Raw genomic sequence first — 26,586 nt, forward strand, 5'->3', positions numbered from 1 at the left:
ATACGCCTCAGGCATCAACTTAGCTATCTCTCCCATCGACCGTCAACGTCAGTATCACATAGCCTTGCAAGAGAACAAACAGTCAGTCGTTCGCACTTTCTCAGCCTATTCGCCGACGCCTTTCTTTCGTCTCTAACCCATAAATCGTCCAAGTTCGCCAAAATGAAGCCTGTAGTCTCCGCCCTCAATGCTTGGTCATGCATTGTCGTCTCGATCTTCGCCATTGTCATCCTCTCCATAATAGGTTCCATGTTCAAGGTTCGCATGTATCCTTGTGCGAAAATGGCCGTGACTGATATCAGAGGGTAGTCAGGGAATCCGGTAATGATGGGCCACACAGAAGATCCGAAGGATGGTGGCGCCGTCGCAGCTGCAGTATTTGGTGCCGTGGCAGTTTATGGCGTACGACTCAAGCTTTCCCTCATTCTATGCATGCAAAGAATTTAGGAGAAAGATTGCCGCTAACCGACAGGTAGGGTTTTCTGGTCTTCTGCGCATCTCAAGCATGGCTACACATGCGCGAAAGCCGGCGAGGCGCTATCTCGCTCTCATAAGACAACAGGCGTGGTGATATGGATATGTTTATGGGGCAAATTACTCGGGGTTGTCATTCAAGAGGCGTTTTCGAGGAGCACGTGGAGTCATGCTGTCTGCTCACCAAGGTAGATATGAGACAGCAGGGAAATATGTGTATATATAGGGAATCACTTGGGTTTCAACGCGATCTTACCCACTATCTTGCTTGTGTGAATGATGCATGGAACTTGAATGGGAATCGGTCATGGTTCGACCGCATCGTTTTAAGAACTACTCATGCAATGATTCGATTCCATTAGTTCAAAAGAAGCCAGGAAATCCTCATGAGTAGGAAAGTGAAAGTGTGCGGCCAGTCGAATATAGACGGTAGATTGGATCTGGTACTTTCGAGGAACTCTTGTCCTGTACGTCAATTAGTTATTGCTGCCTACAAAGTGGGCTTTTCCAACACCCGCCCATCAACAATCGTGAACATTGAGAACGAATATCAATCACAAATTCGATTAAAAGAAACACTTAGGAGAAATATTTCTTGTCGTTCTGATCCCTTTCTTGTGTAGTGAAAGGTTGGTTGAATGATTCAGCCTTGCACACGTGATATGCCCATAACGCCACTTGCGGTTAGGACTTCGCCTCCAAGCCGCAGCACCTTCATTCAGTACGGTTGCCTCCACAACTCACAAACTTTCTTGCTGTGACTGTGGGAGTACTTTCATTCCATATCCCAAGCGGCTCATAAAGGACCAATTTGTGTCCGAACTTCGATCGCAAATTTCAGCCCATTTCCTACACCCTCCGGACTACCACAAGTCAGGACAAACAGCAGCCTTACCTTGTCACAGCAGCTCTTCCTTTCATCATGGCGGATGTAGACATGAAAGACGCCCCTTCGGCAGCACCTAAAACAGCCAAAGCTGCTAAGGCCGAAGGCACTGACAAGAAGCCGCGCTTTGAGGTCAAAAAGGTGCATTTCCATTCAACATCCCACTTTCTGTATCTTGGGTGAGCTTCAGCTAATCACTGCACGTAGTGGAACGCCGTGGCGCTGTGGGCCTGGGATATCGTCGTCGACAACTGCGCTATCTGCCGCAACCACATCATGGACTTGTGCATCGAGTGTCAGGCAAATCAGTCGAGTGCCGCCACCGAAGAGTGCACCGTGGCGTGGGGTATTTGCAACCATGCGTTCCACTTCCACTGCATCTCGCGGTGGCTGAAGACGAGGCAGGTCTGCCCGCTGGACAACAGGGATTGGGAGTTCCAGAAGTACGGACGATAAATGCATGCGCAGAGAAGCATCGGGCAGGGCGGGGCTGAGAGAGTATCGGATCACGAGATAACCTCACACAACGAAAGCGTCAATTGCATTACAAAAGCGGCTGGGTCGAGTCAGAAGAAGCGGCATGCCAGCACATTGGTGGTCCTAGAAAGCCATCTGTCGCTTCGACAAGGTAGACTTTGCACTAGAGGCATATTTCTTTGTCGGCATGAGCAGTCGTCGCCGATGGTTTACTATGAGGGCTAGGAATTCAAATAGCTCCTATCGACTGTTTGGCAACGCACTCGAAGCCCGAAAGATCGTGCTCTCTTAGCGAACTTCGCTGGGATGATGCATTTTTTCTGCTCGGTAGAAAAAAGCCGGTAGACGCACCAGACTTCACAAGATTCGAGCAACGGTCCACACCCGGTTCGTGCTAGTTCCAGTCCCATGCTATGTTACAATCGTGACAAATTCGGACATGACCACATGCAGTCGTGCCCTGCGCGCGTAGGTATTTGATCCTCGTACACTGTCGGCGAGCCGCCTGAATTCATTGCACTTTTTTCCCATCTACATCTACAGCCACGTTGACGGTACCCTTGTACTTCCTGCTCGGCAAGAAACGCGCTGGATTCTGGTTGTAAAAAGGCCAATGCGGAACGGCGAGTAAGAAGGTGACGGCGGTGCCTCCTAGGCCGACATAGACTGAATAGTAGATATTTTGTGTGATGAAGCCGACGACGAAGGAGAAGAGCTGTTGCAAGTATAAAAGCTGCGGGTTAGCGATTGCTAAGCTGAATGGCGCAACAAAGGGTCGCTATCACGTACGCCGACGGCTGTGAGCAACGCCGTGTAGAGCAATTCGGACGATTTCTGGCCTTCGAAGTCCTGCTAGGCTGTCAGCAATCGTCCAGCCGCCGCGTTCGTACGCGGAGGCAATGGGGGCGTACAATCTGGCCCTCGAAGAAGTCTCGGATGGAGTCCAGAACGTGCTCGGCCATGGTTCGATGCTGCCGTCTGGTCGTCGTGGTCGTCGTGATCGTCGTGGTCGTCGCAGTCGTCTGGACGGCAAGAAAGGGCCAATCGAGCCAGAACCGCTGGCCAACCGTGTCGACTTCGGGTTCGCCGCGCTGGCGGACGAATGAGAGGGCGGCCAACCGGTGGACTCCGGTCTGTGCACCGGGCCTGGGCCGATCCAGACGCTCCGGCAAATCACAGGCCTGCGCTTTGGCCTGCCCAAGCATCAACTCGGTCGCCTCGCACCAAATCGTACACACGAGATGCCATTTCTGATCGTGCAGCGCTCGTGGATCTCTCGCTCTGACACCATCGTTGGTATGCGCCCCTCGCCTGTCGATCGACGTCTGTTCTAGCCGAGTCACGTCCAGGCAAACATCAATTCTGCCGTGTACGCCAGTGCCCCGCACCCCTGCGGGCATATTGCAAGTTTCTCCTGCGGCGGCGACGCCCGAGCCATCGTCAACGACCGAATTTTCGTCCACAACAAACGCTTCCGTCCGGCTCTCCACAGCAACACACATCAGGACTTCCCACCCTGATCCTTATCCCCAACTACGGCGCGCTCGCTGCCTGCAAAGCTCGTCCACCACAAGTCCCCAGTTGGTCAACGTTGTCGCACACTTCCGTCAACTCTTGTTCCACACGTCCATCCCAAGCATACGCCGCTTGAACTCTCTTCACCCGGGTCCAGATTAGACCACTGACTCCCAACGCTCCCCCGCTACGGCACGTCGCTGGCGAAACAGGCGAGAGACTTACATCTCGGCTGTCCTTGTCACAAGCGCGTCTTCGTTTGCGCAATCTCATCAGCTTCGGCTGTCCTAGTCCTCTTGGGCGTCAGCGACGTCTGAGACACCACAGCAACCACCAAGTTGGCGGGCATCAAAGTCAACTTCACCTTCATCTTCCCTCTTCTAGGACCAAAAATCTGGGTCCTCGGAGGTGATAAGAAGCCTCCATAACTGGAATTTCAAGCAGCGTCTACCGTCACAAAACAATTTTGCGTCTGCGAAACACAGCAACCACGTATACTCGCCAGATCAAGCTGGCGCGGGAAGAAGAGGAGGAGGACTAGCCAATATCCTTGCTGTCATCGACATCTCGTGTAGGGAGCCCCCTACGCGCTTGAGTCCAATCAAGTTGTTCGACTTCGCACGGTGAGCGCTCACAAGCGTCTTGCCTTCAACCAGCAACACATTTCCCGAAATACGGACCAAATCTTCTGCAAGGGACCATTTTCAAGATGCAAAGCGCAACTTCGCCAATCAACATTGCTCCTGAGGAGTCGGTGCCTCGGCTGGTCGTTCGTGACGGCGACAATAACGAGCTACTCTTAGATCTCAATGATCACCGTGCTCAGCCGTCGTCCATGCCGCGCGCCGATGCCTCGCCGCGCCCTCGCCGTGGCACTCTGGCTAGCATGTACGACGGACAGCCAGATCTTCTGAGGGCTGATCAGATCCTTGCAAACAATGAGCATGCAATTGTGGAAGACGACGATGCGAGTGACAATGGCGCTGCGACAGGACAAACCCGAGCAATGTTCGGCAGGCGCGGCTCTCAGAGCCCCGTCGTTGCTCGCCGCAGCACGGTGCGTCGTCAGCGTCCAAACTTGTCCCGCAACTGTTCGCCCTCGTCTTCTCGTAGCTCCTCGCGCTCCACTCGCAACTCAGTCCATGCTTTCGCAGAAGGTCACCGCCGTCGTGAACGTGCAGGCACAGTCAACAGCAAAGCGGCTTCTTCCGTCGATCTAGCGCTCAAGCGAACAGCGTCTCGAGGCTCACATGCTCGGCGACCTACATTCAGCGGCCGGGACGACGAGTCTGACAGCGGTCATAGCTCGGCTGAGGAGGACGTGTGCTACCCAGGCTCCCAAAATGATCGTGGAAGTGACGCGTATAGCATTGCATACTCTCAATTGGATGAGTTGGTAGAGGAGCAGGAGCTGGAGCGGGCAAAGGAAAATGAAGAAGCTAGCCCAGCGACACCGAAGAATGTCACCCAGCCTTCTACTGCTAGTCGACGCACAAATGGTCCAACCACTTCCGAGGAAGACTTCGATGAGCTTGAGAAACACAAGATCTGCCAGCAGAACAATATTTTTGAGACCACTCGATCCAGCAGACAACATCTCGAGAAACGCTCTTGGACTTTCTTCTCCTCAGAACTTGACGATGTCATTCACTCCAGCACAATTGGAGGCTTGCTCGAGGAAGGCGAAACGTTCCAACATCTGTTTGAACTCTCTTCTAACGAAGAGGGGTGCTGGTGGCTTGACGCTCTTAACCCCACTGAAGACGAAGTGGCAGCGCTTTGTAAGGCATTTGGCGTCCATTCCTTGACCCGTGAAGATATCGCCACCAAGGATCCGCGCGAAAAGATCGAACTTTTCAGGACCTATTATTTCGTCTCCTTCCGCTCCTTCTATCAAAACAAGGACGACGAAGATTACCTTGAACCCGTCTCTCATTATGCTATTGTGTTCAAGCAAGGTCTTCTTACCTTCAGCAGTCATCAAGGCCCACACACGAAGAATGTACTTCAGCGTATCGGTCGTCTCCGAGATTATCTCAGCTTAAACTCTGACTGGATTTGCTACGCTCTCATCGACGACATTGTCGATAGCTTCATGCCTGTCATTCGCGATCTCGAGAACGAAGTTGATACCATTGAGGACGAGATATTCGTTGCACGCGATGAAGATGCGCGACCGATTTTGCGAAAGATTGCCGAGTCGCGCAAGAAATCCATGTCTCTTCTTCGTCTCCTGGGCAACAAGCCAGACGTCATTAAGGGTTTTGCGAAGCGCTGTAACGAAGGTTTCGCAGCGGCGCCAAGCACAAGCGTGGGAATGTACCTGAGCGACATCCAGGATCACATTCTTACCTATCGCGACAATCTCACTCACTCGGAACAATTGCTCTCGCGTCTGCATAACAATTTCCTGGCACAGCTGAACGTAGAGCACATCGCCTCCGGTAACAAGGTCAACAAGCTGCTAGGTCGGGTTACGCTCTTCGCGACGATTTTGGTCCCACTCAACCTGGTGACTGGTCTCTTTGGCATGAACGTACCAATTCCGGGAATGCACACCGACAACCTGGCCTGGTTCTTTGGCATCGTAGGCGTCATTCTGAGCTTTGTTTGCGTGGCTTTGACGGTGGCTAAGAGGATGAAGTTTATTTAATCGAAGATTCAGCTCATCTTCATTCTGAGATCATCTGGACTATAGAACGAGGCGGTGCCAAATTTGGCTTTGTAGACAGCGACTGATGTTTTTGTTTTTTTTTTTTTCCTAGTTTGTTATAGAAGGTGGATAAACACCGATGATTTGCTAGACCAGGTTTTCTTGAGATGTAACGTTTGAAGACTTTTCTATCTTTTGGGTGCGCCTTGCATTTATTGTCTCTAAGGTACTCTACACCTGACTTTCATGGTGTCATGCGGGTAAGCACTGTAACGGCAAGACAAATGTTCATAGGTGTTGCAGATAGAGTTGGTTATAACTGTTCCAATGGCTCTAAGCCTGCTGACTGGATCAGCCCTTGAGTCAGTCGGGGATGGTACTAGCTTCTAATTATTTGCGTGCCATCACTGCGACACTTTGTCCACCTTCGATTCGTATTCGGAACTCGCAAACCTTTTCTATAGGCTCCGCTCATAAATACTCATGAACCTTTTTAGTCGCTGTACATCATGCCGCAATGTTTGGTAGCCTATCAAAGCACACCCGACGGCTGCGTTGTTATGGTGCCACGATAACACGGTCACACGTCAGGCAGCATCACAGTCAACATTGTAATAGAGACGACCCCTCCGAGCCTGAAAAACTATAGCTACTGCCCCCAGAGTGTTTTTCACCTTCTACGAAAGCATCTGAAAACAGACATATTCAACCCTATCTAATGAGATGTCGCAAACATTTTCCCATGTACTTCTAGGCATTTTCGGGAGGGTTGGTGAAGTCGAGGAAAACCCTCCTTCTTCACGGAGAAGAAAAGTGCGTCCGTCCTAGATATCGATTCCATTAAATTCTTGATCTTCTCATAGGCCATAATCACTGAGCTGGTTGATCACAAAATGATTTAGGCTTCCGTCATGTTGCCAGCGACATCTCGATCTGCTCGCCACTTCGTTCTTCCAACTCGTGGTCTTTACCTGGTCATAGAAGATGACAGCAACATCTTAGGAGTTGAGCGTGACAATTCCATAGCCGGTATTCTCCATCAGAACTTCGGCTAGCTGAACTCTCGTCCCCCTTGGGACTGCATTCTTGACCGAGTCAGTGATGCGTACAGTGCAGACGCTACCGAGGAGCTTAATCAAGGTGGTTTTACCGTATGTCATGACATCTGAACTCATGAAAAGGCCAGGTTCATCGGCTTGCACCCTAAAAGTCCATGCCTGGAGAGACGGGCATGGGGTGGAATTGGCTACAGTCCGATCCTCTCGAGTTTCTCGCCCAACTCCACACTGGATTGCCAAATGAACGCTCATCTTTGGACAGCTTGCTTGATGGAAACTTGGAGTATGCACACGACCGTACCTACACCCGGTCCATGTTATGGCCGCCATTTTGACTCGTTCCGCGAGATCCAAATGAGTACAGACGTTTGGACATGTTCTTCACCTCTTAGAGTGAGATGACTGGCTTCAGAACTCTAAACTCGTTCGGTCATTGTCTCAACTGGTCTATACGCCTCTGATAAGTCTCTCGCATGCTTTAGTCTGTCAGCTAACTCGGCAACGTACGCGGCCATACAAAGGCCGAGCATAAATCACACGTCTAAGAAGATGCTACATGTTTGGCATTGCTAGTCGTCTGCCAGGTTTATTCCTTGAGTGAGCATGTAGAATGACATACAGTGGAATGCGACAGGTTTTGCAAGAGCAGGGTTGAACTGAATTGCACAGATCATAAACACCGGGACATTATCCTCCCCTAAGGCGAGCCGAAACCCTTGCGACCTTTTGCAAGACATTCATTGGCCTAGCATGTGCAGAATCTCGCTTGCACACTCAGCCTTATCCGCCGGAATGTCGCGCCCATCCATCATTCGTCATCGTCAGCAGGCATCTCGTATTTTATTCGCTTTGAACGCCTCGCAATTGCTCAGATCCATTTCCAACTCTCACCATACCACATGTCGGAAGACGTTTACGTTCCTGTGGAAATATGACACACTTATACCGTCCTTCTAAAGATCCGTGCAGAAAGATAGCCACTTCGTCGAGAAATATCGGTAGCAGCGCTGGAGCCCCAAGCTTGCTTGACAGATCCTGTGAGAACAATGAGGGGAAGACGATACAGGACTTAGATCGGTAATTTGACATAGTTATGCTCCCTACTTTCCTGCTAATTTCTCACACTAGAGATCCCCCGATAAGCAACTTAAACAACAGAGGTGCGCCAACTAAGGACTGCTCTCGAGTGAACGGGGTCAATATCCAGAAACAGCAGAATGAACCTGTTTTCCTAGAGGAGCTGACACGGCCTCATTCTCAAAGGTCGACTTCTCAGTCCCGATGGATCAGAGTGCGCTCTACGGTTGACGAAAAGACATTACCAGTATACGCTACCTATGATAGCTCTCTAAGGAATAACTGGGTAACAACCGAAATCGTTGCCCGTCTTCGATTGAAAACTCGTCAGGTTGGCCTGCGAGTAACTGAAATGCACAACGGACACGAGCTGAGATCAACAGGCAAGACTGTCTGCCTGATACGCCCCGCAAGCTCGACTTCTCAAGATGCCAGAAAACAGCATTTCCAAGTCATCGACTCTGCTGGACTTCCCGACAAAGTCCACTTCGACGTCCTTTTCAGTTCGCGTTGACACCAACTGGTTCTCATGGTTGCGAACTATGGGCTCATGCCGCAAACCGCAGAGCCAACGAGCGCAGACTGAACGCGACGCATGACTTTGCGGGCCCTTCAATAATCGGAGTAGATTTTTTTTCACATCTAAGGTCCTTCTAGGATGTATTCCTTAACAAGGCAAACGCGATTAAGGCTTCGTGTGGACTGCCACTTTCGGTCTCTTTGGTCGGTTGTGAATGAACGACGGTCAGGTGGGATTTGTTTGCCCCGCTTGTTTCACCAGCCCTAATTCATTGCCCATGAAAGGTTTCAACGAATAGAATTACAAGTCTCAAAACAAACCATTTTTCCTTCATGCCAGGGTAAGCTGTGCAGCTGCCCAATGTCTTTAAGCAACCTTTGCTCCGGTCGGGGCTTGACCGGTGAAGGGGTGCTCGTATCACCCGCGATCAGTCATTTCGATCTGAATTCCTCCCAGATACCCAGCGGCTGCCTAAAGTCGCTGTCTTATCCTGGCAACGAACTATTGCGATTAGTGTGCGCAGAACACTGCTCTGATACGATCACGTTGCGAGCGGCGCCTATCGGCGATTCTGGCTATCGCAAGACAAAGCACTATTGTTGCGCAACCCCACGAAACAACGCCGAAGAGAATAAAATGGCATGGATATGAGCGTAGATGACATTGATGCGAGGTTAGGTCGCGCGAGGAAGTACGTCGAGGAGTTTCCGAACGATGTTGTCGTCTTCCTTTCGGAAAATTTCTCGGCGTCGAAGATCGAGGCCGCTATCAAAGCATCCTGCGAAAGACACAAAAAACGCTTCGATGCAATTATACTGCGCGAACGACCGATATCGAGTCCGAACAACAACTTACAGACCACCTTTGACCTTCGTCCGAGCTACGGCGCCACACATGGCCCAGTCCCGCAAGAATCGCAGATCAGATTACCAACGCCGCCGAACAGCCAAACTTCAGAATCGACTGGGTCTGTAGGCATGATATTGGCTGTTGACGAAGATAATCATGAATGGCCTCTTTATATCTCAAGAGCCAATATTCAGAACAACTGGATACGAGCAAACATTGTCAACGAGCGCTTGCGTCTCGGAAAGGCAGTATGCCGTTTACCAGAGCGTGTGACTTGCGTGCAACATGGAGCCACTCTATCTGCTATTGAACAAGTCGTGATTACTTGGCGGGAACCTCAAGCTAGGCATTCCAATTACGATGCGTTTTTACTCGCGGACAGCAATCTACAATCAGATGTCGTGTTTGGGGAGCAAGCCTGTACGTGTAAATTGAACAACGCGAAACATTGTAGTTTAAGAATTAATACAAGGCACAAGATAAACCGACGCGGCCTGGGTCAGATTACTCGCCCAGTCATCACCCGATTGCCCCAGCTGTTCAGAGACCAATGCATGAATCGATTCACCCAGCGCAAAGTATATATCTTCCAATGGACTCACAGCTTTCTGAAGGAACGATCAGACAAATTTATCCACAATATCCTGCTCGTCCAAACAGTCAGAATATGAACCTCCAAGCTAGCATCAATCAATGGAATCGTCAGACGTATTCTGCAACGCCTATTCCAACTTCCCCAATGGTCCAGGCTGGAGCAGACCACAATCAACCCACAGTCTCTGCACACGCTACTTCGACCTTAGGGCAATTTATGAAGTTCAAAGTACAGTACGACGGCTCCTCGCTTCCCGTCGACATTGATCTTGGTGGAAACGGTGACGCGCTATGCGCCAAGCTGGAAAGCAAATTCACCAATCTGGATCTCGATCGATCTACTTTCCAGCTCCGTTTCAGTACGCGCATGAACCACAAAGCTGCTGATGCAAAGTTTACGGTCGTCCGTCTCGGATGCGAAGATTTGGAAGACGACTGGGAGGACGCTGTCGCGTGGATCAGGGAAAGAGAAACGAGAATCTATGTATCCATTGAGCCTATCGAGCCTGGCTGAAGTTAGGGATGGAGCATTTCCGTCTTAAAAAGCAAGGTCACACCGTCTGGTGTCCAGAAATGAGCGACGCATGAGCGATGCCGTTCTGAGGTGCAAATTGGCACTTTATCAGTCCAAGGGCCTATTAAATTTCGAGCACGTAGCTGTTGCCACACACAGGTGCGCAGTCATAGTTCCCTCACTCAACGCTGTTCGCTGATGACAGTCATTTAGGTACCTGGCTTAAGTCCAGCACTAGTCATAGTTACTAAAAACTGAGGGGGGATGCTTCAGTGACAACGGGATTGTACGATTATCTTTTTTTTGCTGTACAGGGAATGACAATGCATATTTGTGACAAGAGCGGATAGTTCATCGGGACATCGATACAAGAAAGACGGACTTTAGAACATGTCGATTTTCAAATGATATATGTGTATGAACATGGTTAGCTTCGGGAGGGATATCTACTGCAGGAAACTGTTCACATGTTTTCGAGCGTTCTCAGTTGTATAAGTTATTTGAACTAGGATCAAAGACCACGCGTTCTTGATACACATAATACGCAATCACTGATCCGAACGAAGCGGAGGCTCTAGTACCCGGCGCATATAATATTTCAAGGTAGAAAGAGAAAATAATTCGCGATGTAACAATGATCGAAGAGTCCGTCGTCATAGGTTCGAGCGAGAGTATTGTTCCATACCTTCGGGCTACGTTGAGCCGATCTAACGCCCTACCAAAATCGATTACTCATCGTCGTTATAACCTAAAAGTGCGCACCTAAAATCACCCACGGTCCTTCGTACCTGTGTTCTTGGTATCTTTCTTGCATATCTACTAGGACCGAAGCTATTGCTATTAAGTAGGACGCGGATAAGCGTCAGAAATGAGGAGTGGCGAATTCGAATTGGCACAGCTCCCCGCCGAGGAGGAAAATTCTGGGTTCGGCCAGTTCAATGAAAGGAACTTTGGACCTGCTGCGGACGGGCCCAGGGACATTCCTCCGGCGGATCGAGGAAGGGCCGCTTATCTGTTCTTGCTGGCTTGCTTTATGGTCGAAGGTTAGTTGCAATTCAAGCCGTACGGAGAAGCTGTTTCGAGCTCCTCAAATCCCCAGCCGAAGAACGTCCTCTTGCGTCGCAGTCAACTCGAATGAAACTGATCCGTGCTGTCAGCTTTGGTCTGGGGATTCTCTTTTTCCTTCGGTATCTTCCAAGAGTACTACACGAGAGCCTTTCCAGGTCAAACGAACATCGCGGTCATAGGCACGTGCTGCATGGTACATTTTTCTTCCCACACCGTCAACACCTGATAGAAGGCTAAGTCTGGATGAAAGGGCATAACGTATCTCTCGGCTCCGCTCGTCTTCTCTGCATTGACCAGATGGCCTAAGCTACGTCGGCCAGCCACCTTGGGCGGCCTTCTCATTATGTGTGTGGCTCTGGCAACTGCCTCTTTCGCCACAAGCGTCACCCAGCTCATTGTGACTCACGGCATATTGTACGCCATCGGCGGCTCCATATGCTATTCGCCCACCATCCTCTTCGTCAACGAGTGGTTCATTCAGCGCAAAGGCCTCGCTTTTGGCATCATGTGGGCCGGCACAGGCGTGTCCGGCGTCGTCCTCCCACTCGTCTTTCAATGGCTTCTGCACTCGTACGGGTTTCGGACTACGCTGCGGATTTGGTCCTTGACCCTGTTCATTCTCACGTTTCCCTTGCTTCATTATTTGAAGCCCAGACTACCGCTGGAGAACACGCCGAGGAACAGAAAGCTGTTTGATATGCGGTTCCTCTTTTCGCCCACGTTCGTAGTGCTGCAGACTTGCAACGTCGTCGAGGCGCTGGGTTTCTTTCTACCAGGGATCTATCTGCCAACTTTTGCCACGGAGACTCTGAAGACTTCGCCACTTGTAGGTGCGGGAACTGTCATTCTGGTGAACGTTGCCAGTGTGTTCGGTTGCGTATGTATGGGAACGCTGACAGATCGTTTCCACGTCACCACATGCATATTGGTGTCTACTGTTGGTGCTACGGTGGGTGTGTTTCTGCTCTGGGGGTTTTCTACGTCTTTACCGCTGCTGTACCTCTTTTGCATCGTGTACGGCCTGTTTGCTGGCTCTTTCAGCAGCACGTGGACAGGCGTCATCAACGCCACACAGAGCAGAGTTGAGAACGCAGACTCTGGCCTGATATTTTCTTTCCTAGCGTTTGGGCGAGGTGTTGGTAATGTGGTGTCCGGACCTTTATCGGAGGCCCTGGTGGCGGGCAGACCATGGTTGAATCAAGCTGGTATGGCATATGGTACGGGCTACGGACCGCTGATTACTTTCACTGGTATTAGTGCTTTACTGGGGGGTTGCAGTTTCTTCGTTCGACAAATCAGTCGTAACAGCGTCTTATAACTGAATCTCAAGCACGGTAGAAGACAAAATAACATGGGAGAAAGAAAGAAAGAAGGAAAGAAAGGATGGATGGAGGGAGAGAGAGAGAGAAAGACAGTTTGCTCATGGAGCAAAGAATTCGCTGGTCACAACGCAAGCATTGATTGATCTTGCATACACTTGTTTCCCAAACGCCTTATGTGCCGTTGGTGATCGCCGCCTCGAGTCATTTTCAAGGCCATGAAAAGGCAAATCATCCAGCTCCCCGACCATGCATTTTTGCTCCAGTCGCCTGCCACATGTCCATGCCCATATTCTGCATCGTGCTTGTCGGAGTAAATTTGACGTGCTGCGTACTCGGCGAGGAGAAAGGCGAGAAGACTTAGATGCCGAGCCTGGTCTTGCGCCAGTGTCGTCGCTTAGCGTTGTATCTACACCCGTCAGACAACTTTGTCCGCTGCGATCTCCATATATTCCGTAGCTCGAACTTCAGAGAGTCCTATACGTACCGGATGGTGTTGCCAGTTCGTAGACGTATCCATTGTGGGATTGGGCGGTTCTGCTTCTGCGCCTTCGCAAGCTTCTGCTTGGTGCGGAAAGACTTGTGCGACTACATCAGGCTAATGTTAGAGATGTATCTCTGCGCAGTTCGACTACATGTCATGCATACCGGCATCGTGACTTTCTCGCGTTGTCGTCTTGTGTGGTGTAGTAGATGTGCTCAAATCTTGCGAAGTCTCGATATTGATGTGCGCTGTGCTTGGCACACTGAAAATTGGCTGCTCCGTGCGATTATGGATGCCTTGAAGCCTTGAAGCCTCAATTCCGTTTTCGTGCTTTGATGCCCGTCCCTAGCGGACCTGTCCGAGCTGTGTGCTGAAGAAGATGATGATGATGACGGGTGACGATGATGGCGAATTCGTGAACCATAGCAGCATCGTCCTCCCACCAACGGAGGTGACTGTGCTTACAAAGGCGGTGCAGTGCCTCAGCATTTGGTCACGTCCTGTCTGACTTCCAGCACGCGCGTTGCCACCTTTGGCTCTCGTATGAAATCTGGCTGTTGGCTACCACTTGCAACTAGCGTTCTGACCCATCCTTTTACTCCTCACCTCTGCTCGTGGTCGAAGTGTGTCTTTCAAGTGTGCATGGTCTTCAACAGCTTTCAACGCCCCACGAACGTGTACAGGTCGTGGGCCGTTGGCAACAATTTCGGTTCTGCCTCCTTGCATCCTTGACCACTGGGGACCGGAAGATTGCAAGCCGCGTCTATACACATCTGCAGTGCGCAATCCGGAGTCTTGTTGTCCCAAGAATACTTGTAGCCCCGTTAGCGCCACGAATCATGGCATCGCTGTGCACTTAGACACCACTTGCACTTGCACTGTCCTAGCAGGATCGCTAGCACTTGCATGAGCGCGAATACATACTTCTACCACCACTACCGGCATGCCCAGCAGAACGGCAATCATTGGGCCTTGTCCGTTAAGCCGGATGCGGTTCCTCGTCGACGCCGGTTCAACGTGGCTTGCAGACCCTGTCCGTGTGCGTGCTGTAAACATTCTCCCTCTCCCCAAAACGATGATCTGCATGCGGTATCACCATCGGGAGCCGTCTGGCGAGAACGAACTCGTGGGAGCTCTATCCCAACTCACTACTGGTCTTGCTGAAATCCATCCAGACTGACCATGACAAATATATATCAGTACGATCGCCCTCCTTTATGCGCTGGCCCAGTGAAACGTACTACTCGCAGGCAGCACTTCCCGAGCGCCATCACACACTAGCTGCTTTTCTTGTCAACGTCCTCTTCGACTGGTCGCAGCCATTGAAAGTTTAAGACCAGACCAATCTCATCTCCTTTTCTTTTTCCCTTCCTGATAATTAATGCTTGACATCCGTCTTGGATCCTGTTCCGCATATATTCGCATTGCCATTTCCCGCCCTTCCTTCACTCCCTCATTCATTCATTCATTCATTTAGTATTTCTACTCCCCTTCTATAACACCTCTATTCTCTTTTGAAACGTGACAATACTAGTAATGGCTACCACGGAGGCTACAGCACCACCTCCCACTGCTCCTGATGCCGCTGCAGCGCCAGCAGCTCCAGCAGCATCAGAAACCCCGGCAGTGGCAGAGGTCCCGGCAGCAGCAGCAGCTCCAGCCGCCCATTCTAAGACGATTTTGATTCTCGGTGCCTCCTACGGCGGTCTCTCCTCCGCGCATTATTTCCTCAAACACATTCTACCAACGCTTCCGAATAAAGATGCGTATACCGTTACACTTGTTGGCGAATCCAGCAAGCACTATGCTCGTCCAGCGACCCCTCGCGCAATTGCTTCGCACAAGCTCATGCCTCCAGAGAAAATTTTCTATGACATCGAGAGTGGCTTCAAGAAATACCCGGCTGGTCAATTCACCTTTATCCAAGGTACGGCCACGGCCATGGATGAGGCAGCCAGGACTGTTACCGTCACTACAGTGAACAACGAGACGCAGATAATCACTTATCATGCTCTCATCATTGCCACCGGCACAAGAACGGCCTCACCTATCATGGGTTTGCATGGTGATTACAAACTCACTGAGGACGCGCAGAAGGCATTCCAAGCAGCTCTTCCCAATGTCAAGAGCATTGTCATTGCTGGCGGCGGACCCGCTGCAGTCGAGACTGCTGGCGAACTGGCCGAATTGCTCAATGGCAAGCCGAGCCTGTTCTCTGCTGTCAAAAAGAAGGTCGATATTACTATAATCACGAACGAGTCGAAGCTTTTGCCCGCATTGCGCCCAGGTATCGCTGCCCAAGCAGCCAACCTTCTTCAAAAGTTCGGTGTCGAAATCATTTACAACACGAAGGTCGAGTCCGTTTCACCGGAGACCGCTGGCATATCTACCATCATGGAGAAGGCCACCCTCAAGCTCTCCAACGGCGAGAGCAAGGAGGCTGACCTTTACCTTCCGGCCACTGGTGTTACCCCAAATACAAAGTTCGTGCCCACCGCTCTTCTGAACGAGAAGGGGTTCGTGCTCGCCAATCCCGAGACCCTACGCGTAGATGCTGCCGGCCCACTTGTTTACACTGTCGGCGATGTTGCGTCCTACGCTCGATGGGGCATCATGGACATTTTCTCGGCCATTCCAGTGGTCATGTCGAATCTAAAGCGAGATCTGAGTGCACCAGAGGGTGAGAAACCAACCGGTAAGGATCGCCCTTACAAGGCCAACATGAAGGAGACGCAGCTTGTTCCCATCGGGACCAGCAAGGGTGTCGGTGCAGTCTTCGGCATCAAGTTGCCCGGCTTTGCGGTCAACATGATCAAGGGCAAGGATTATTTCACCAGCAAGGTTGGAGGGATTGTTGACGGCTCCCACTGGGCCAAGGAGAGCAAGTGGAATGGCGCGTAGAGCCCCTGTTCTCGCACCTGCCGTATGGGAGGCAGCTAATTAAGATCGATATCTCGTTTGTGTATTTATTGAATCGCGTTCATACCCAAATGTTTGTTTACCGCGTCTCTCATGCGGGGAGCAGGATCGCTGACATATTAAGGAAGGGGGGAGGGTAGGAAGTCTACTAATAGTCGAAGCAATAAGAACCTGAATTATTCAACTCGTCGTTTGCTACGTTCGCAAGTACAATGTTCTTCGCTAGCTTGTATTGAAAGGAAGAGCCCGGTAAACACATGTACAATTGCGAAATAGGTGGACCAATGAGTTTACCTCCGTCGATCTCAGTTCCGCCTACGCCGCAGAGTGAATTTTTTTTGGTGGGGTGTGGGGAGGATCGGACCATTTCCTATCAGCTTTGCTGGATCCATTCCACTGTTCTGCGCTTCAATGATTCATTGCCCATTGGGCGTACTTGGGCGACGCCGGGTAATGTTCTGGCAGGCTGTCCAGCCACTCCTGATGTTTGGGACACTTCGGAAGCGAAGGCGCGCAATCGGATCCACAATCCTGGCAAAAGGCCACTTCGTTAGAAAAAAAAAACAGGAAACCTCTACATCGCGAATGGCGCGGTGGATGCTTACTGTCAAGACGTTGTATTGTGAGGGCGGTGCAGACGTCGGTTTGGTCACCGACTTGGGATTCGAAGCTGCCGAGTTCATGTTTGACGACGGGATCTGTGGACCAAAGTGGGTGGTTGACGCTTCAGGGAACCGAGACGATGCTTTTGCTGCTATCAAGAATGGCCGTTTTACCTACACGTGTCCACGTGGTTTTATAGTCGGTAGGGTAACTGTGCGGAAAAGTTGATCCGGCTTTGAGGCCGTATGGTTCGATTGTGCCCCAGCGCAGTGGTGTGATAAGTTTCCACAGCGGACTACATCGAGTTCTAGAATGTCCGAAGGTTACAAGACTTTGCGATCAAAGCCAAAGAATTGTGGGAGAGGTTCACGTGGTACTCTTTCCCCGCACGCTTGGTCTTTGTCAAAGGACCGACTCCTTTCCACAAACTTCTTACCCTCCTCGCAAGACCTGGCTCAGTCACGGGAACCAAATACTTTACTCACAACGTCATCATGCAGGTTGATTCCGTGTCCTAGATGGCTTTTGATTATTTTCTTTTGAACTCGCTTCCTCGGTAGTAATCATACACCTCTATGTCCACGGTATCTGCGCACGCGAGAGAGATGTGCCGCAATGGTGAAGAAAGAGGCAAAGGTCCACATACGACTTTTTGCCCGCCCTGTCCACGTGTGTAACAAGCAAATTTCAGACAGAGAAACTCCAATATGACTTGATCCATGTAAATGCCTTCACGAGAGATGACATCTGCAAGAAAACGAATCCAACCGTCGTCATCTCCTAACCGAGAGGGAGAGAGCACGTTCTCGAGAGGCACCTAGTTTACTCGACATCGGCGCCCTTGCCCTCGAAATTGCCTTCAACGAGCTCAGGGATCTCGTCGTCATCGTCGTCCTTCTTCTCTCCATCCTCACCCTTCTCCTTCTGCATAGCTTGGTACGATTCTGCGAGCTTGCGCAGCGAGGCCAGCGAGTCTGGACCGAGCTGGTTCAGGATGCCGGGTACGAGCTCTGTGAGCTCCTTCTCCTCGCCGTTGCCGTAGATGGCGAATGTGTTTGCCGGCACGGATGCGTGAACTGCGCAGGACATATTTGTAAGCAAAGGACTGCTTAGGCTGAAATCCAGCGATCATCGGAAAGAGGTAAGGAAAAGGGAAATTGACTTGACATACCCTTCGGTGCGGAGAAATGGATAACGTTGCCGTCGCTCTTAAACATGTTGACCTCCTCAATCGCTTGGATTGGCTGAACATTGAGCTTCTTCAGCGTGGTCTGGAGCTTCTTGTCATCACCACCGGAGGTCTTGTGAACCTTCTTAACCTTTCTCCTGGGCGTACCCTTGCCACTGGCAGTTATTTGTTAGCATTACAGCTTCTTCTCGGACTTGTAAAATTATGTGCGTAGTAGGCGGCAGCAGGATGGGAGCAAATGCGTTAGACGGACGTGAGGCTGTGCACTGTGCAGATGTTTGTACATACCCTTTGGGACTCGTTAGCTTCTGGATCTGATATCAATGATGCAAAGTAGGTGTGACGGAAGAAGAGCGGTGATTACTTACCGATGCGCACCGAGGCCTGCATCTTAGCAAGCTTTGCGGAATCCATGATTGCGGTCTGAGGTGAGGAGCACTAGGCACGGGGAGCAAGCACCTAAAAATCGTTCAATTAGACGTCGGAGCCGTTGTATGATGATGAGAGCGATGCCGCCGCTCGACCGTACCTAGGGCTGTTGTGAATTTGTCGATCGTGCGTGATTGATGGATTTGTGTGGAGTGGTTTTGCTCGAGGTTGTGAGAGTGCCGCACCGTGATCCAAAATGCGGGAGACCGAAGTCTTGGCGGCTCACGAGACACGCTGACCAACGTCGAAATCAGCACTTGGAAGCTTCACTTGATTTATGTATCTTTGATCATCCGATGATTCACGAGACAAGGTCGAAGTCGACGCCATCGATTCTTTGCTGGTGAATGGCATTCACGGCTCTCCTGCCGCATTATATGTGTTTGATCTGAATGCGCACAATGCGCAAATATCATACAATTCTTTTCCTTCTGTACTACTTTGCGCTCTCATGTCCTTAGAAATCCCGTACATGTGACAAGACTCATGAATCGTACGTATCTCACTTACGCCATACTCCGAACGCTATGCCAATCATCAAAAATGCTATGCAAGACGCTTCAAGTCAATTGACGTGCCAGCTTAGACATCTTTCCATGATCCATTAGGCGCTCTCCTATCCTGTCGATCCCCATAGGCAGGTGAGAATGCCCTGTACGCTCCCTGATTCGAGTCGTAGCCCGGCTGACGGGGGTCATAAACGGGTGAGCCGGCAGGTTGTTGGTACCCAACGTCCTGCCTAAGCTCTCTGTTCTGCCGACCATAGCCTGGCTGTTGCTCGCCGTACGGCCTGCCATTTGCTTGTCTCTGTTCTCCGTACTGTCTGTCGTATTCTTGCTGTCCAAGGTTGCTGTACGATGCGCCGTAGTTCGACGGTCTCGGCTGGTGGTCGTAAGGACCCCCTTGCCCTGTCTGAGCATAGAAATCGGACCTGGAATCGTGGTACGAGTTGAAACTCGGTTGCGAGTTCTGAAGTCCACCCGGCCTGTGACTTGCATATCCATAGCCGACAGCTTGCCCGGGTCCAGGTGATGCTCCTCGATAACCATCATGTGTCACTCCAGTGGATTGACCACCTTGCAGGAAAGGGTCTCGCTCGTCGGCTGCGTAGGGACTGTGCGGTCCATTGCCAATAGCCATCGCGCTTGCAGGTTGTGAAGGGGCCGCGTATCCAGGAACGGGCGTCGGGCTTTTCTGTCCTGTAGGACTCAACTTCTCCATTTCATGACTCTCAATAGGCTGTTTGACGTCCTCAATCACCTCCACTCGTCTCTCGGTCGCATTCTCCCAGCTTGGCATTGCAGGCAAAGAATCTTCATGCACCTTACCCTCAAACGTGGCTGTTTGAGGAACAGTGTTGTTCTGGTAGATTGGTGGCGGTGCAGATCGGTATTGAGAATTGTACATTGGTAGGCCAGATGCTCCTCTCGACCCATACGGCGTAGGAGCCACAGGATCAAGTTGTTTGTGCCCCCGGTCGCGGCGACGGCTCCCACAACAGCCTGCACAACATCGAAAACAGCAACATGCACACTCAGCACCGCAGCATATACAGCGACCAATGCAGACAAGGACGGAGAGAAGGATGAGAGAGCCAATTATGATACCAGCTATTACAGGCCATCTACGTCATGTTAGTCGCCCGGGCCAGCTGTGAGAGAGAATGGGTAATGCGCACTTGCAATATGCCTTTGACATGCAGCTGTCCCAGCTGGAGAAAGTGTTCTTCACATTATTAACGGCATCTACGGCGCTCGACATTTTGAGCTGACGCGGTAGACAAGTTGGTCGTCAGCGGAAGGAGGTGGGCAGTACCTAAGTGCAGGATGCGGGAAATTGCGAAGTTTTGTTTCGTTTGGCGCGACGGTGACAGACACCGAATAAAGATCTGACGCGCGGATTGGGGGACAAGAAGGATCCGCTGGAAAGAGTGTCAAAAGACTGGCTGGCGGTGCAAATTTATCGCTACAGGTATAGGCGCATTGAGTGGTTGCGCGGCCCCAAATAAGGTGACACGGCCAACGCTGGGGGAGTGAAAGCCGGTGCTCACAACATGTGTGTGCGTGTGCAGGTTCACGAAAGAAAGATGGAGGAAACGATACAGCCAGAAATGTTTCCCACTTCGCATAGAACAAGCAGAGAGTCGAGAGAGTCGAGAAGTCCAGCATCAGGAGCGAGCGCCAGCGCCTTTCAATGAACATGAAACAGGGCAAGAGCAGGCATATTCCGCAGGGGACGTATACCACTTTTAGTGGTCCTGCATGTGCGCGCGAAGAGATTGGGCCGCGCGCCGTTGTCGGCCTCCTCGGTCTGTCGAATGGCTGTCGTGTTGCTTGTGGCTGAGTAGAAACATACTGATGTAAGGCTGCGTCCGATCTCATCCAGCACTCGAACAGAATAGAAACATAACCGTCTTCATGCAAACCGCTTTGTCTTGGGCCCGGCAATGGTCGCCACAGTAAGCAGCTTCCGCTCTTTATCGCTACCCACGTCTCTTTGGCTATCACGTTCCTACACACAATTCCAGCAACGTTTTGTGATGTCGTTTTATGCTCCAATCAAATACGTACCAAGGCCCGCCACATCGCTGATCCATCATCCATTGAGCTCATCATTTTTAGAATGTCTGTCAAAAAGTCCATCCACGTCTTTGAAGCGCAACGAAATCATGTCGCTGGCCTATCTTGGCGTTCGCATGGGGTGCTTTCTGGCCATGATTGAGACCCTTACGCTTCTTATTGCAGTTCTCGCTATCTGGCTAGGTCAGCCGAACACTCGTCAAACCGTGGGTCAAAAGGCTCTTACGTCCCGCAGCGGGCTCTGCGCCCTTCAGTAGAGTTTATAACCTGGTGGTAGTGGTTCTGTCTCCCGCTGGAATAGTCTCTCCGCGTCTGCAGGAGGCAACTCCGCCATGCGTTTGAGCATAAGGGGAGGATATGGGCGCTTGATCATAAAGTACAGCGGTGCGACAATTCCAGCGCAAAAGAACGTTAGACCGAATACGGTGATACGTGCAGCTGAAAGGAAGCGGTACTCGCCTTCGGTCACTGGCCGGCATGGAGGTAGGACCCAACGAGCAATCCAGGACTTTGGCGGTTGCTTGGCAGTTGCTAAGGTGCGACATCCAAGATGTGACATTGCGTGGCCGCTAAAAGTCCGAGCAATGGTGGCAAGGAGAACCATTGTCGCCCTCTTTTGTTGCGTGGGATACTCGGTTGACAATTTTCGCACCGTGATACTGTTCGTTTTGTAACGATGCTTTGTTAAGTCGTCAGCGCATCACGAGGGAGAAGGTTGAGCTTCAACTGTTCTGTGCGGTATGGTTGTGCACCAAGAATTTGTAAGAGCGACTGAGGTGGTTACAGGGCAGGAGCTGTTTGTATCTCCGTTCTCAGAAGTCTCTCATGGTCACGATCAAAGGAGTGATGACATCAAATGAACAGTGAGTCCAAACGAAAATGTGTCTCCATCACGCGAAAATTACCCAATGCTACTGTGTGTATGATTGATCCTTCGCTTATATCTCAAGTAACTCTAATCATCCTTCATCGTCACCGTTGCCGTGTCGAACCTGCATTGATACCGGGTGGTCGATCTCTACCTCAAGACCAGAAGCTGCACCCGGCTCTCCCAAAACACACCCAAGTATCTTGAATGAATATAAAAAGTCGTGGGGAAATTGTGTCGCTCACGATTTACCTGCGACAATATAGTGTGCCCTCTTGCGTGCCTAGAAAAAATATCCATTCTGAGCATGCCGAAGGTTTTATTCTGTATCAAAGCTCGTAATTACCAATCCACTTATCCCAAAAGTGTCTGCGCTCTCCAGGGAGCTTTGCTGCCTTAATCTCCTCTTCGGTAATCCCTTGCCATGTCTCCAGAGGAATCCAGCCGATGTATGCACGGTCGCCAAAGCCTCCGAACCAATACACCTCTTTTGTTACAAAACGGACCCAGCGAGACTCGTGTATATCATTCCCTGGTTGCCAGATGACTGAATCTGGGTGGTATTTAGAGAAGCACATCTTGATGTTGTTCGCACGAATCTCTTCCTCCGTCATATCCTCGAGAGTGCCGATCAGGGCAAACCGAGGAAGTTTGGCAGCCGAATATGGATGAAAGTAGTGTGGATGCCATCTCATGGACAGAGTGATGTTGCTGCCCGCAGCCACATTCTTGAAACTAGACGCAATGGTGACCGCGAGTATCGTGGGGTTGCCACTGTCTGGCTCGCAGTCGGCAAAGTACTCCATAATTCCTAAAGGCATTCCCTCGACGGACGCAGGTCTGTTCTCTTCTGTCTCAACACTTTTTGAGACTGGAAATATGGTAGACAGAGTCCCAATGCTCTCCAACCGAAGTATCTTACGTGCCATGGCGGCGGATTCGCGTACAGTTGGAATGCGGTGAGGCTTGTTTTGGGCATCTTCGGGATTAGAGAAGATATGCTGGGGAGTTCCTATAAGCGATGCCGCCAAAAGCTGAGGCAGCAGCGATAGAAAGCTGAGAGACAGCTTCATCGTGTGCTCGGTACTACGTCAGGAATTAGCCGGAGGTTAGAACCCGCGCCCGAAATAATTGAGACTATAGTATTTAAGGCGACAGGCAATATGTATGAAACGTACCCGAAACTACCAATCGCAGCTTATGAAATAAATTCTCTAAGATCTTGACTTCTGGTGGAAGAAAAAGACAGTCTCATAGCGAGCAATCCCGTCGATGGTGGCGTGGTGTTCGGCTCACCTTCACCCATGTCGGGCTTGATTGCCCTGCCATTACCACATTGGGACTGGTGGAACTGGTGGGGCGTCATAAAAGCCTTAGGCCTTTAAGGCGGCGATTTGCACACACCAGATCATTTTCTGCTCACCTTCGACCTCCGCACTGCCGCCACTTAGAGACACCGCAACATCCGCGCACAGTGAGTCAACCCACGCATCAAAATCGCGGTTTTCTGCTGCAGAATTATATCTGCAAGACAAGACCGTTTCAAGGGATCACAATTTTGACTGACATCAACACATTGAGCAGTTCCGGTTGGCCTTTTATATATACACACCTCGAAAACCTTCTTCCTTAGAAGACACACAACATGGGAAAGGTCCACGGTTCGCTCGCTCGTGCGGGTAAAGTCAAGTCGCAGACACCAAAGGTCGAGCCCCAGGAGAAGAAGAAGAAGCCCAAGGGCCGAGCATACAAGCGCATGGTGTACACCCGACGATTTGTCAACGTCACCATGACTGGCGGCAAGAGGAAGGTGAGCACGCGTCACTAAATAAAGGCTGGCAAAATCAATGAACCTTTATACTGATCAAAGAGCACAGATGAACCCGAACCCAGGCTCATAAGCGTCGCAATAACAATATGGGAACGCCGCGGGAAAGATGTTAGAATGCCACGGAAGTGTGACTTGACGGAATATAGATGCCTAAGATTTGTCAAGCGTGATGCTGGAACAAAGCTTGCGCTAGGAAGACATCATGGCCGCTGCTATGGAATATCACATTGCTTTCATGGTCGGTGGGATGGCATAATTGGCGTTCACGTTGAGGACCTGTACATTCAGCATGATTCAATGAGAGGAAATCATCGTCATCATTCATAATCTTCTTTCTGTTCCGCGAGTCGGCCACATTCAAAATTTTCCTTTGCTTGCGTGCAAGTGCTTCTCGATACTTGTCTTCTTTCATACTTTCACAATAACGAGTGGACTTCTTAAAGGCAGTGCCGTAGGTATTGCTAAGATTCTATCTGTCCTTAAACGTGAACTAGTCCCATTTTCGCTACACCCACGGTTGCCATAGGTTAAAGAATCGACCGAGCGTAAGGGAAAGGGGTCAATATTTAAGCTGCGCCCCTTTGCAGGAAATACTTCGGCTTCGTCGACAGATCGACTACCATTAGCCTCTCCTCATTCTTTCCGCACAGGTCAAATATCTCAACAGCGCCTCTGCCGTCCAATCGTATCACACTGCTCGTGCCAGCATAGCAAGCGTCTTCCTCGATGCCACATCTGTTGGCAACAACGATGACTGTCTGCCTTCCCTCCGTGTTCTCCCTCAGAGGACTGAATCGCTCGATCCAATACGACAAAGTCTCAAGGTCTGGCTTCTCCTTGTCGACTTCCAGTTCCTCTTTTGTCATTCTCGTCAACCAAGCCATACTCAGAACAACAAGTGGCGTGTTGGACGAGATAACGTGATTGGCGAATTCATAGGCCGTCCAAGGGCTGAGAAATTTGTAGTTGTTGATGTCCATGCAAATGCCCATTGCGACATCCCCAAGAGGCCCGAGGTTGCCGTTGTAAAAGCCGTAACTGGAGGTGCAGCCGTCGCCTTCGAGTGCCCATGTTTCGTCTGTGTAGTAGAGGAAGCGTTTCCGGTAGGTGGCTATGATCTCACCAGCCGGCGAAACCGTGACAGTGGAGTTGTAGTTTGCTTGTGGTGCATCATGTTGCTTAGAATCCTCTGAGATGTCGTCTTGTCGTCGCTCCGCAGTTTGTGAGACAGTCTCGGGATAGCCTACCGTTATATATATTCCGTACTTGCATGCCGTAGATTTCGCCCATTGCGTTGATGGACCAGCACAGCTCGGTTCAAGATATGGTGTTATCTCCTCCAGCGACTTGAAATTATATCCTTGATCCGTGTTAGCATCCATTTTTGTTGATCTATACATATGAGACCTGTTGCATGCCAGAAAAAGCCATCTCGGGGAGTACAAGCCATAGCGGTTTCCCATCATCTGGTGGACGAAGCTTTGCTGCATTCTTCTCAAGTATTCGTTCTGCGCGCGCAATGTTCTCGTTGACTTTTCCAACTTCAGGTGCAAATTGAAGGCACGCGATTTTTATTTCAAGTTTCATCGCCGGAGTGGGTATCATGGAGGGGAGTCCTCTCCTCCTTCAATGGCTTTTGCAATGAACAGCTAACGCGTTAAGGTTGTTGCTGCCTCAGTGGCGGTGATGAGCACTCTACAGCTCGTCTCTCAGGAGATTTTATTGACAGCGAGGGATCATAACCAGAGCCTAACTTTTCCAGAGCTTGATCCTGGTAAATGAAGCGGTTGTGGCCACGATAAACACCGTCTTCTGGAGCTAAGATAGCGAGATGGCTCGAATGTTCCTTTGTCAAAGACCGGTCAAGCTCTTAAGGCTGAGTACGCGAGCATTTCTGTTCCCCACATTCAATCTATCTGTTGCACCGACTCAACAAATAACGACAACATCATCTACAAAGGTCATCTAATAAGAAATAATGTTGTGATCTATTTATGACCCACCCCTGCGTATCATCATATACGTCTGTCAAAGCGAATAACAGTGAAGCTTGGGGCTCTTGAAGATCGCGCATAGTTCGTTCTTATCAATATCTTTGACGTCTTAGTCAGGTTGCTTGCGGGTGCAAACGATGTTGTTATTGTTGAAAAATGATACCTTCAATACTGATCAGTTGAACGAATAAATCACGTTCTTCGAGCAGTCACGGTTGTACTTTGGACTTGTTACTGCATTTCGAACAGCAAAATCATGTCATACCCGTCTGATGAACCAAAAGGTAGAAAGGAAATGATCCTCATTTTCAACCTAGATTTTTGGATAAAGTCACGGAAATCATTGATAGCCTGTCCGAGATGTTCCATGGTGTTTTCTAATCCGAAATCACAGGACCCAGAGGAGCTTGGTCAGCTCATGCTCACTGCTGCTGTTGCTAGTATGAACAACGACAAGCGACATTTCTGTGACAAATGAAAAGCACATTTTAGCTTTTATGTGAACTTTTGACCATACTGAACATGATATCTTGCTAAGGTTATGCAAATTGGATCATCAAGTATCACGTCTTTGTTCGTATTAAATATACAATATTTCGTGCGCCAAATGAAGTAGATCTCTCTGAAGATATGACTGTGAATGATCTGTGTTCAATTTATGCCTCTTAACGTTTGGAATTGTTACA

General features: G+C 50.3%; 13 protein-coding genes across 17 annotated transcripts; 9 read left to right on the plus strand and 4 right to left on the minus strand.

Annotated features, from left to right (window-relative positions):
* Nucleotides 1-65: 65 nt before the first annotated feature.
* PV09_00199 (uncharacterized protein) lies at nt 66-1,050 on the plus strand. The gene is made up of 4 exons (XM_016352890.1): nt 66-81; nt 154-258; nt 310-402; nt 477-1,050. Exons 2-4 carry the CDS (start codon nt 163-165, stop codon nt 552-554), a joined length of 267 nt encoding a protein of 88 aa, XP_016219147.1. The 5' UTR covers nt 66-81; nt 154-162; the 3' UTR covers nt 555-1,050.
* A 135-nt stretch (nt 1,051-1,185) lies between these two features.
* PV09_00200 (E3 ubiquitin-protein ligase RBX1) lies at nt 1,186-2,306 on the plus strand. The gene is made up of 2 exons (XM_016352891.1): nt 1,186-1,501; nt 1,568-2,306. The coding sequence occupies exons 1-2, from the start codon at nt 1,397-1,399 to the stop codon at nt 1,814-1,816; spliced, it is 354 nt and encodes a 117-aa protein (XP_016219148.1). The 5' UTR covers nt 1,186-1,396; the 3' UTR covers nt 1,817-2,306.
* Nucleotides 1,901-2,897, minus strand: PV09_00201 (uncharacterized protein). Its single transcript, XM_016352892.1, has 3 exons — nt 2,749-2,897; nt 2,627-2,686; nt 1,901-2,552 (listed from the first exon to the last, which is right to left on the minus strand). Exons 1-3 carry the CDS (start codon nt 2,797-2,799, stop codon nt 2,349-2,351), a joined length of 315 nt encoding a protein of 104 aa, XP_016219149.1. The 5' UTR covers nt 2,800-2,897; the 3' UTR covers nt 1,901-2,348.
* A 177-nt stretch (nt 2,898-3,074) lies between these two features.
* On the plus strand, nt 3,075-6,435 carry PV09_00202 (uncharacterized protein). The gene has a single exon (XM_016352893.1). It carries the CDS (start codon nt 4,062-4,064, stop codon nt 6,003-6,005), a length of 1,944 nt encoding a protein of 647 aa, XP_016219150.1. The 5' UTR covers nt 3,075-4,061; the 3' UTR covers nt 6,006-6,435.
* A 14-nt stretch (nt 6,436-6,449) lies between these two features.
* On the plus strand, nt 6,450-11,243 carry PV09_00203. Of its 5 annotated transcripts, none has more exons than XM_016352897.1 (5): nt 6,450-8,140; nt 8,192-8,889; nt 8,945-9,929; nt 9,989-10,776; nt 10,831-11,243. In XM_016352897.1, the coding sequence occupies exons 3-4, from the start codon at nt 9,302-9,304 to the stop codon at nt 10,615-10,617; spliced, it is 1,257 nt and encodes a 418-aa protein (XP_016219154.1). In that variant the 5' UTR covers nt 6,450-8,140; nt 8,192-8,889; nt 8,945-9,301; the 3' UTR covers nt 10,618-10,776; nt 10,831-11,243. The 5 variants fall into 5 exon arrangements, with proteins under 5 accessions (XP_016219154.1, XP_016219155.1, XP_016219153.1 ...); XM_016352898.1 differs by having other exon boundaries at nt 6,450-6,818; nt 6,908-8,140; nt 8,192-9,929; XM_016352896.1 differs by having other exon boundaries at nt 8,192-9,929.
* A 122-nt stretch (nt 11,244-11,365) lies between these two features.
* On the plus strand, nt 11,366-13,145 carry PV09_00204 (uncharacterized protein). The gene is made up of 3 exons (XM_016352899.1): nt 11,366-11,660; nt 11,775-11,878; nt 11,936-13,145. Exons 1-3 carry the CDS (start codon nt 11,486-11,488, stop codon nt 13,001-13,003), a joined length of 1,347 nt encoding a protein of 448 aa, XP_016219156.1. The 5' UTR covers nt 11,366-11,485; the 3' UTR covers nt 13,004-13,145.
* Nucleotides 13,146-14,716: 1,571 nt separating this feature from the next.
* On the plus strand, nt 14,717-16,591 carry PV09_00205 (uncharacterized protein). Its single transcript, XM_016352900.1, has one exon. The coding sequence runs from the start codon at nt 15,025-15,027 to the stop codon at nt 16,387-16,389; it is 1,365 nt and encodes a 454-aa protein (XP_016219157.1). The 5' UTR covers nt 14,717-15,024; the 3' UTR covers nt 16,390-16,591.
* PV09_00206 (uncharacterized protein) lies at nt 16,568-17,266 on the plus strand. The gene has a single exon (XM_016352901.1). It carries the CDS (start codon nt 16,819-16,821, stop codon nt 17,236-17,238), a length of 420 nt encoding a protein of 139 aa, XP_016219158.1. The 5' UTR covers nt 16,568-16,818; the 3' UTR covers nt 17,239-17,266.
* A 1,582-nt stretch (nt 17,267-18,848) lies between these two features.
* PV09_00207 (uncharacterized protein) lies at nt 18,849-20,827 on the minus strand. The gene is made up of 2 exons (XM_016352902.1): nt 20,307-20,827; nt 18,849-20,252 (listed from the first exon to the last, which is right to left on the minus strand). The coding sequence occupies exons 1-2, from the start codon at nt 20,387-20,389 to the stop codon at nt 19,211-19,213; spliced, it is 1,125 nt and encodes a 374-aa protein (XP_016219159.1). The 5' UTR covers nt 20,390-20,827; the 3' UTR covers nt 18,849-19,210.
* A 247-nt stretch (nt 20,828-21,074) lies between these two features.
* On the plus strand, nt 21,075-21,464 carry PV09_00208 (uncharacterized protein; the record flags this gene model as incomplete). The annotated part of the gene is made up of 1 exon (XM_016352903.1): nt 21,075-21,464. One exon carries the CDS (start codon nt 21,075-21,077, stop codon nt 21,462-21,464), a length of 390 nt encoding a protein of 129 aa, XP_016219160.1.
* Nucleotides 21,465-21,539: 75 nt separating this feature from the next.
* Nucleotides 21,540-21,881, plus strand: PV09_00209 (uncharacterized protein; the record flags this gene model as incomplete). The annotated part of the gene is made up of 1 exon (XM_016352904.1): nt 21,540-21,881. One exon carries the CDS (start codon nt 21,540-21,542, stop codon nt 21,879-21,881), a length of 342 nt encoding a protein of 113 aa, XP_016219161.1.
* Nucleotides 21,882-22,088: 207 nt separating this feature from the next.
* Nucleotides 22,089-23,350, minus strand: PV09_00210 (uncharacterized protein). Its single transcript, XM_016352905.1, has 2 exons — nt 23,254-23,350; nt 22,089-23,161 (listed from the first exon to the last, which is right to left on the minus strand). The coding sequence occupies exon 2, from the start codon at nt 23,146-23,148 to the stop codon at nt 22,405-22,407; it is 744 nt and encodes a 247-aa protein (XP_016219162.1). The 5' UTR covers nt 23,149-23,161; nt 23,254-23,350; the 3' UTR covers nt 22,089-22,404.
* Nucleotides 23,351-24,254: 904 nt separating this feature from the next.
* On the minus strand, nt 24,255-25,768 carry PV09_00211 (uncharacterized protein). The gene is made up of 2 exons (XM_016352906.1): nt 25,325-25,768; nt 24,255-25,266 (listed from the first exon to the last, which is right to left on the minus strand). The coding sequence occupies exons 1-2, from the start codon at nt 25,509-25,511 to the stop codon at nt 24,473-24,475; spliced, it is 981 nt and encodes a 326-aa protein (XP_016219163.1). The 5' UTR covers nt 25,512-25,768; the 3' UTR covers nt 24,255-24,472.
* Between the last annotated feature and the right edge of the window lie 818 nt (nt 25,769-26,586).

This window comes from Verruconis gallopava, assembly GCF_000836295.1.
Source record: "Verruconis gallopava strain CBS 43764 unplaced genomic scaffold supercont1.1, whole genome shotgun sequence".
Lineage (NCBI taxonomy): Eukaryota > Fungi > Ascomycota > Dothideomycetes > Venturiales > Sympoventuriaceae > Verruconis > Verruconis gallopava.

Excerpts from the sequence above, each read along its gene's own strand:
- PV09_00211 (XM_016352906.1), bottom strand. The coding sequence starts at position 25,511 with ATGATACCCACTCCGGCGATGAAACTTGAAATAAAAATCGCGTGCCTT. Across the intron at positions 25,267-25,324 it reads CCCCGAGATGGCTTTTTCTG|GATATAATTTCAAGTCGCTG; the intron begins GCATGCAACAGG and ends ACACGGATCAAG.
- PV09_00201 (XM_016352892.1), bottom strand. The coding sequence starts at position 2,799 with ATGGCCGAGCACGTTCTGGACTCCATCCGAGACTTCTTCGAGGGCCAG. Across the intron at positions 2,687-2,748 it reads ACTTCTTCGAGGGCCAGATT|GACTTCGAAGGCCAGAAATC; the intron begins GTACGCCCCCAT and ends ACAGCCTAGCAG. Across the intron at positions 2,553-2,626 it reads CGTTGCTCACAGCCGTCGGC|CTCTTCTCCTTCGTCGTCGG; the intron begins GTACGTGATAGC and ends TACTTGCAACAG.
- PV09_00202 (XM_016352893.1), top strand. The coding sequence starts at position 4,062 with ATGCAAAGCGCAACTTCGCCAATCAACATTGCTCCTGAGGAGTCGGTG.
- PV09_00199 (XM_016352890.1), top strand. The coding sequence starts at position 163 with ATGAAGCCTGTAGTCTCCGCCCTCAATGCTTGGTCATGCATTGTCGTC. Across the intron at positions 259-309 it reads TAATAGGTTCCATGTTCAAG|TCAGGGAATCCGGTAATGAT; the intron begins GTTCGCATGTAT and ends ATCAGAGGGTAG. Across the intron at positions 403-476 it reads GTGCCGTGGCAGTTTATGGC|GGTTTTCTGGTCTTCTGCGC; the intron begins GTACGACTCAAG and ends ACCGACAGGTAG.
- PV09_00205 (XM_016352900.1), top strand. The coding sequence starts at position 15,025 with ATGGCTACCACGGAGGCTACAGCACCACCTCCCACTGCTCCTGATGCC.
- PV09_00200 (XM_016352891.1), top strand. The coding sequence starts at position 1,397 with ATGGCGGATGTAGACATGAAAGACGCCCCTTCGGCAGCACCTAAAACA. Across the intron at positions 1,502-1,567 it reads CGCGCTTTGAGGTCAAAAAG|TGGAACGCCGTGGCGCTGTG; the intron begins GTGCATTTCCAT and ends CACTGCACGTAG.
- PV09_00204 (XM_016352899.1), top strand. The coding sequence starts at position 11,486 with ATGAGGAGTGGCGAATTCGAATTGGCACAGCTCCCCGCCGAGGAGGAA. Across the intron at positions 11,661-11,774 it reads GGCTTGCTTTATGGTCGAAG|CTTTGGTCTGGGGATTCTCT; the intron begins GTTAGTTGCAAT and ends CCGTGCTGTCAG. Across the intron at positions 11,879-11,935 it reads TCATAGGCACGTGCTGCATG|GGCATAACGTATCTCTCGGC; the intron begins GTACATTTTTCT and ends TCTGGATGAAAG.
- PV09_00207 (XM_016352902.1), bottom strand. The coding sequence starts at position 20,389 with ATGTCGAGCGCCGTAGATGCCGTTAATAATGTGAAGAACACTTTCTCC. Across the intron at positions 20,253-20,306 it reads ATGTCAAAGGCATATTGCAA|ATGGCCTGTAATAGCTGGTA; the intron begins GTGCGCATTACC and ends AACATGACGTAG.
- PV09_00210 (XM_016352905.1), bottom strand. The coding sequence starts at position 23,148 with ATGAAGCTGTCTCTCAGCTTTCTATCGCTGCTGCCTCAGCTTTTGGCG.
- PV09_00206 (XM_016352901.1), top strand. The coding sequence starts at position 16,819 with ATGATTCATTGCCCATTGGGCGTACTTGGGCGACGCCGGGTAATGTTC.
- PV09_00203 (XM_016352895.1), top strand. The coding sequence starts at position 9,302 with ATGGATATGAGCGTAGATGACATTGATGCGAGGTTAGGTCGCGCGAGG. Across the intron at positions 9,930-9,988 it reads CGTGTTTGGGGAGCAAGCCT|ATAAACCGACGCGGCCTGGG; the intron begins GTACGTGTAAAT and ends ACAAGGCACAAG.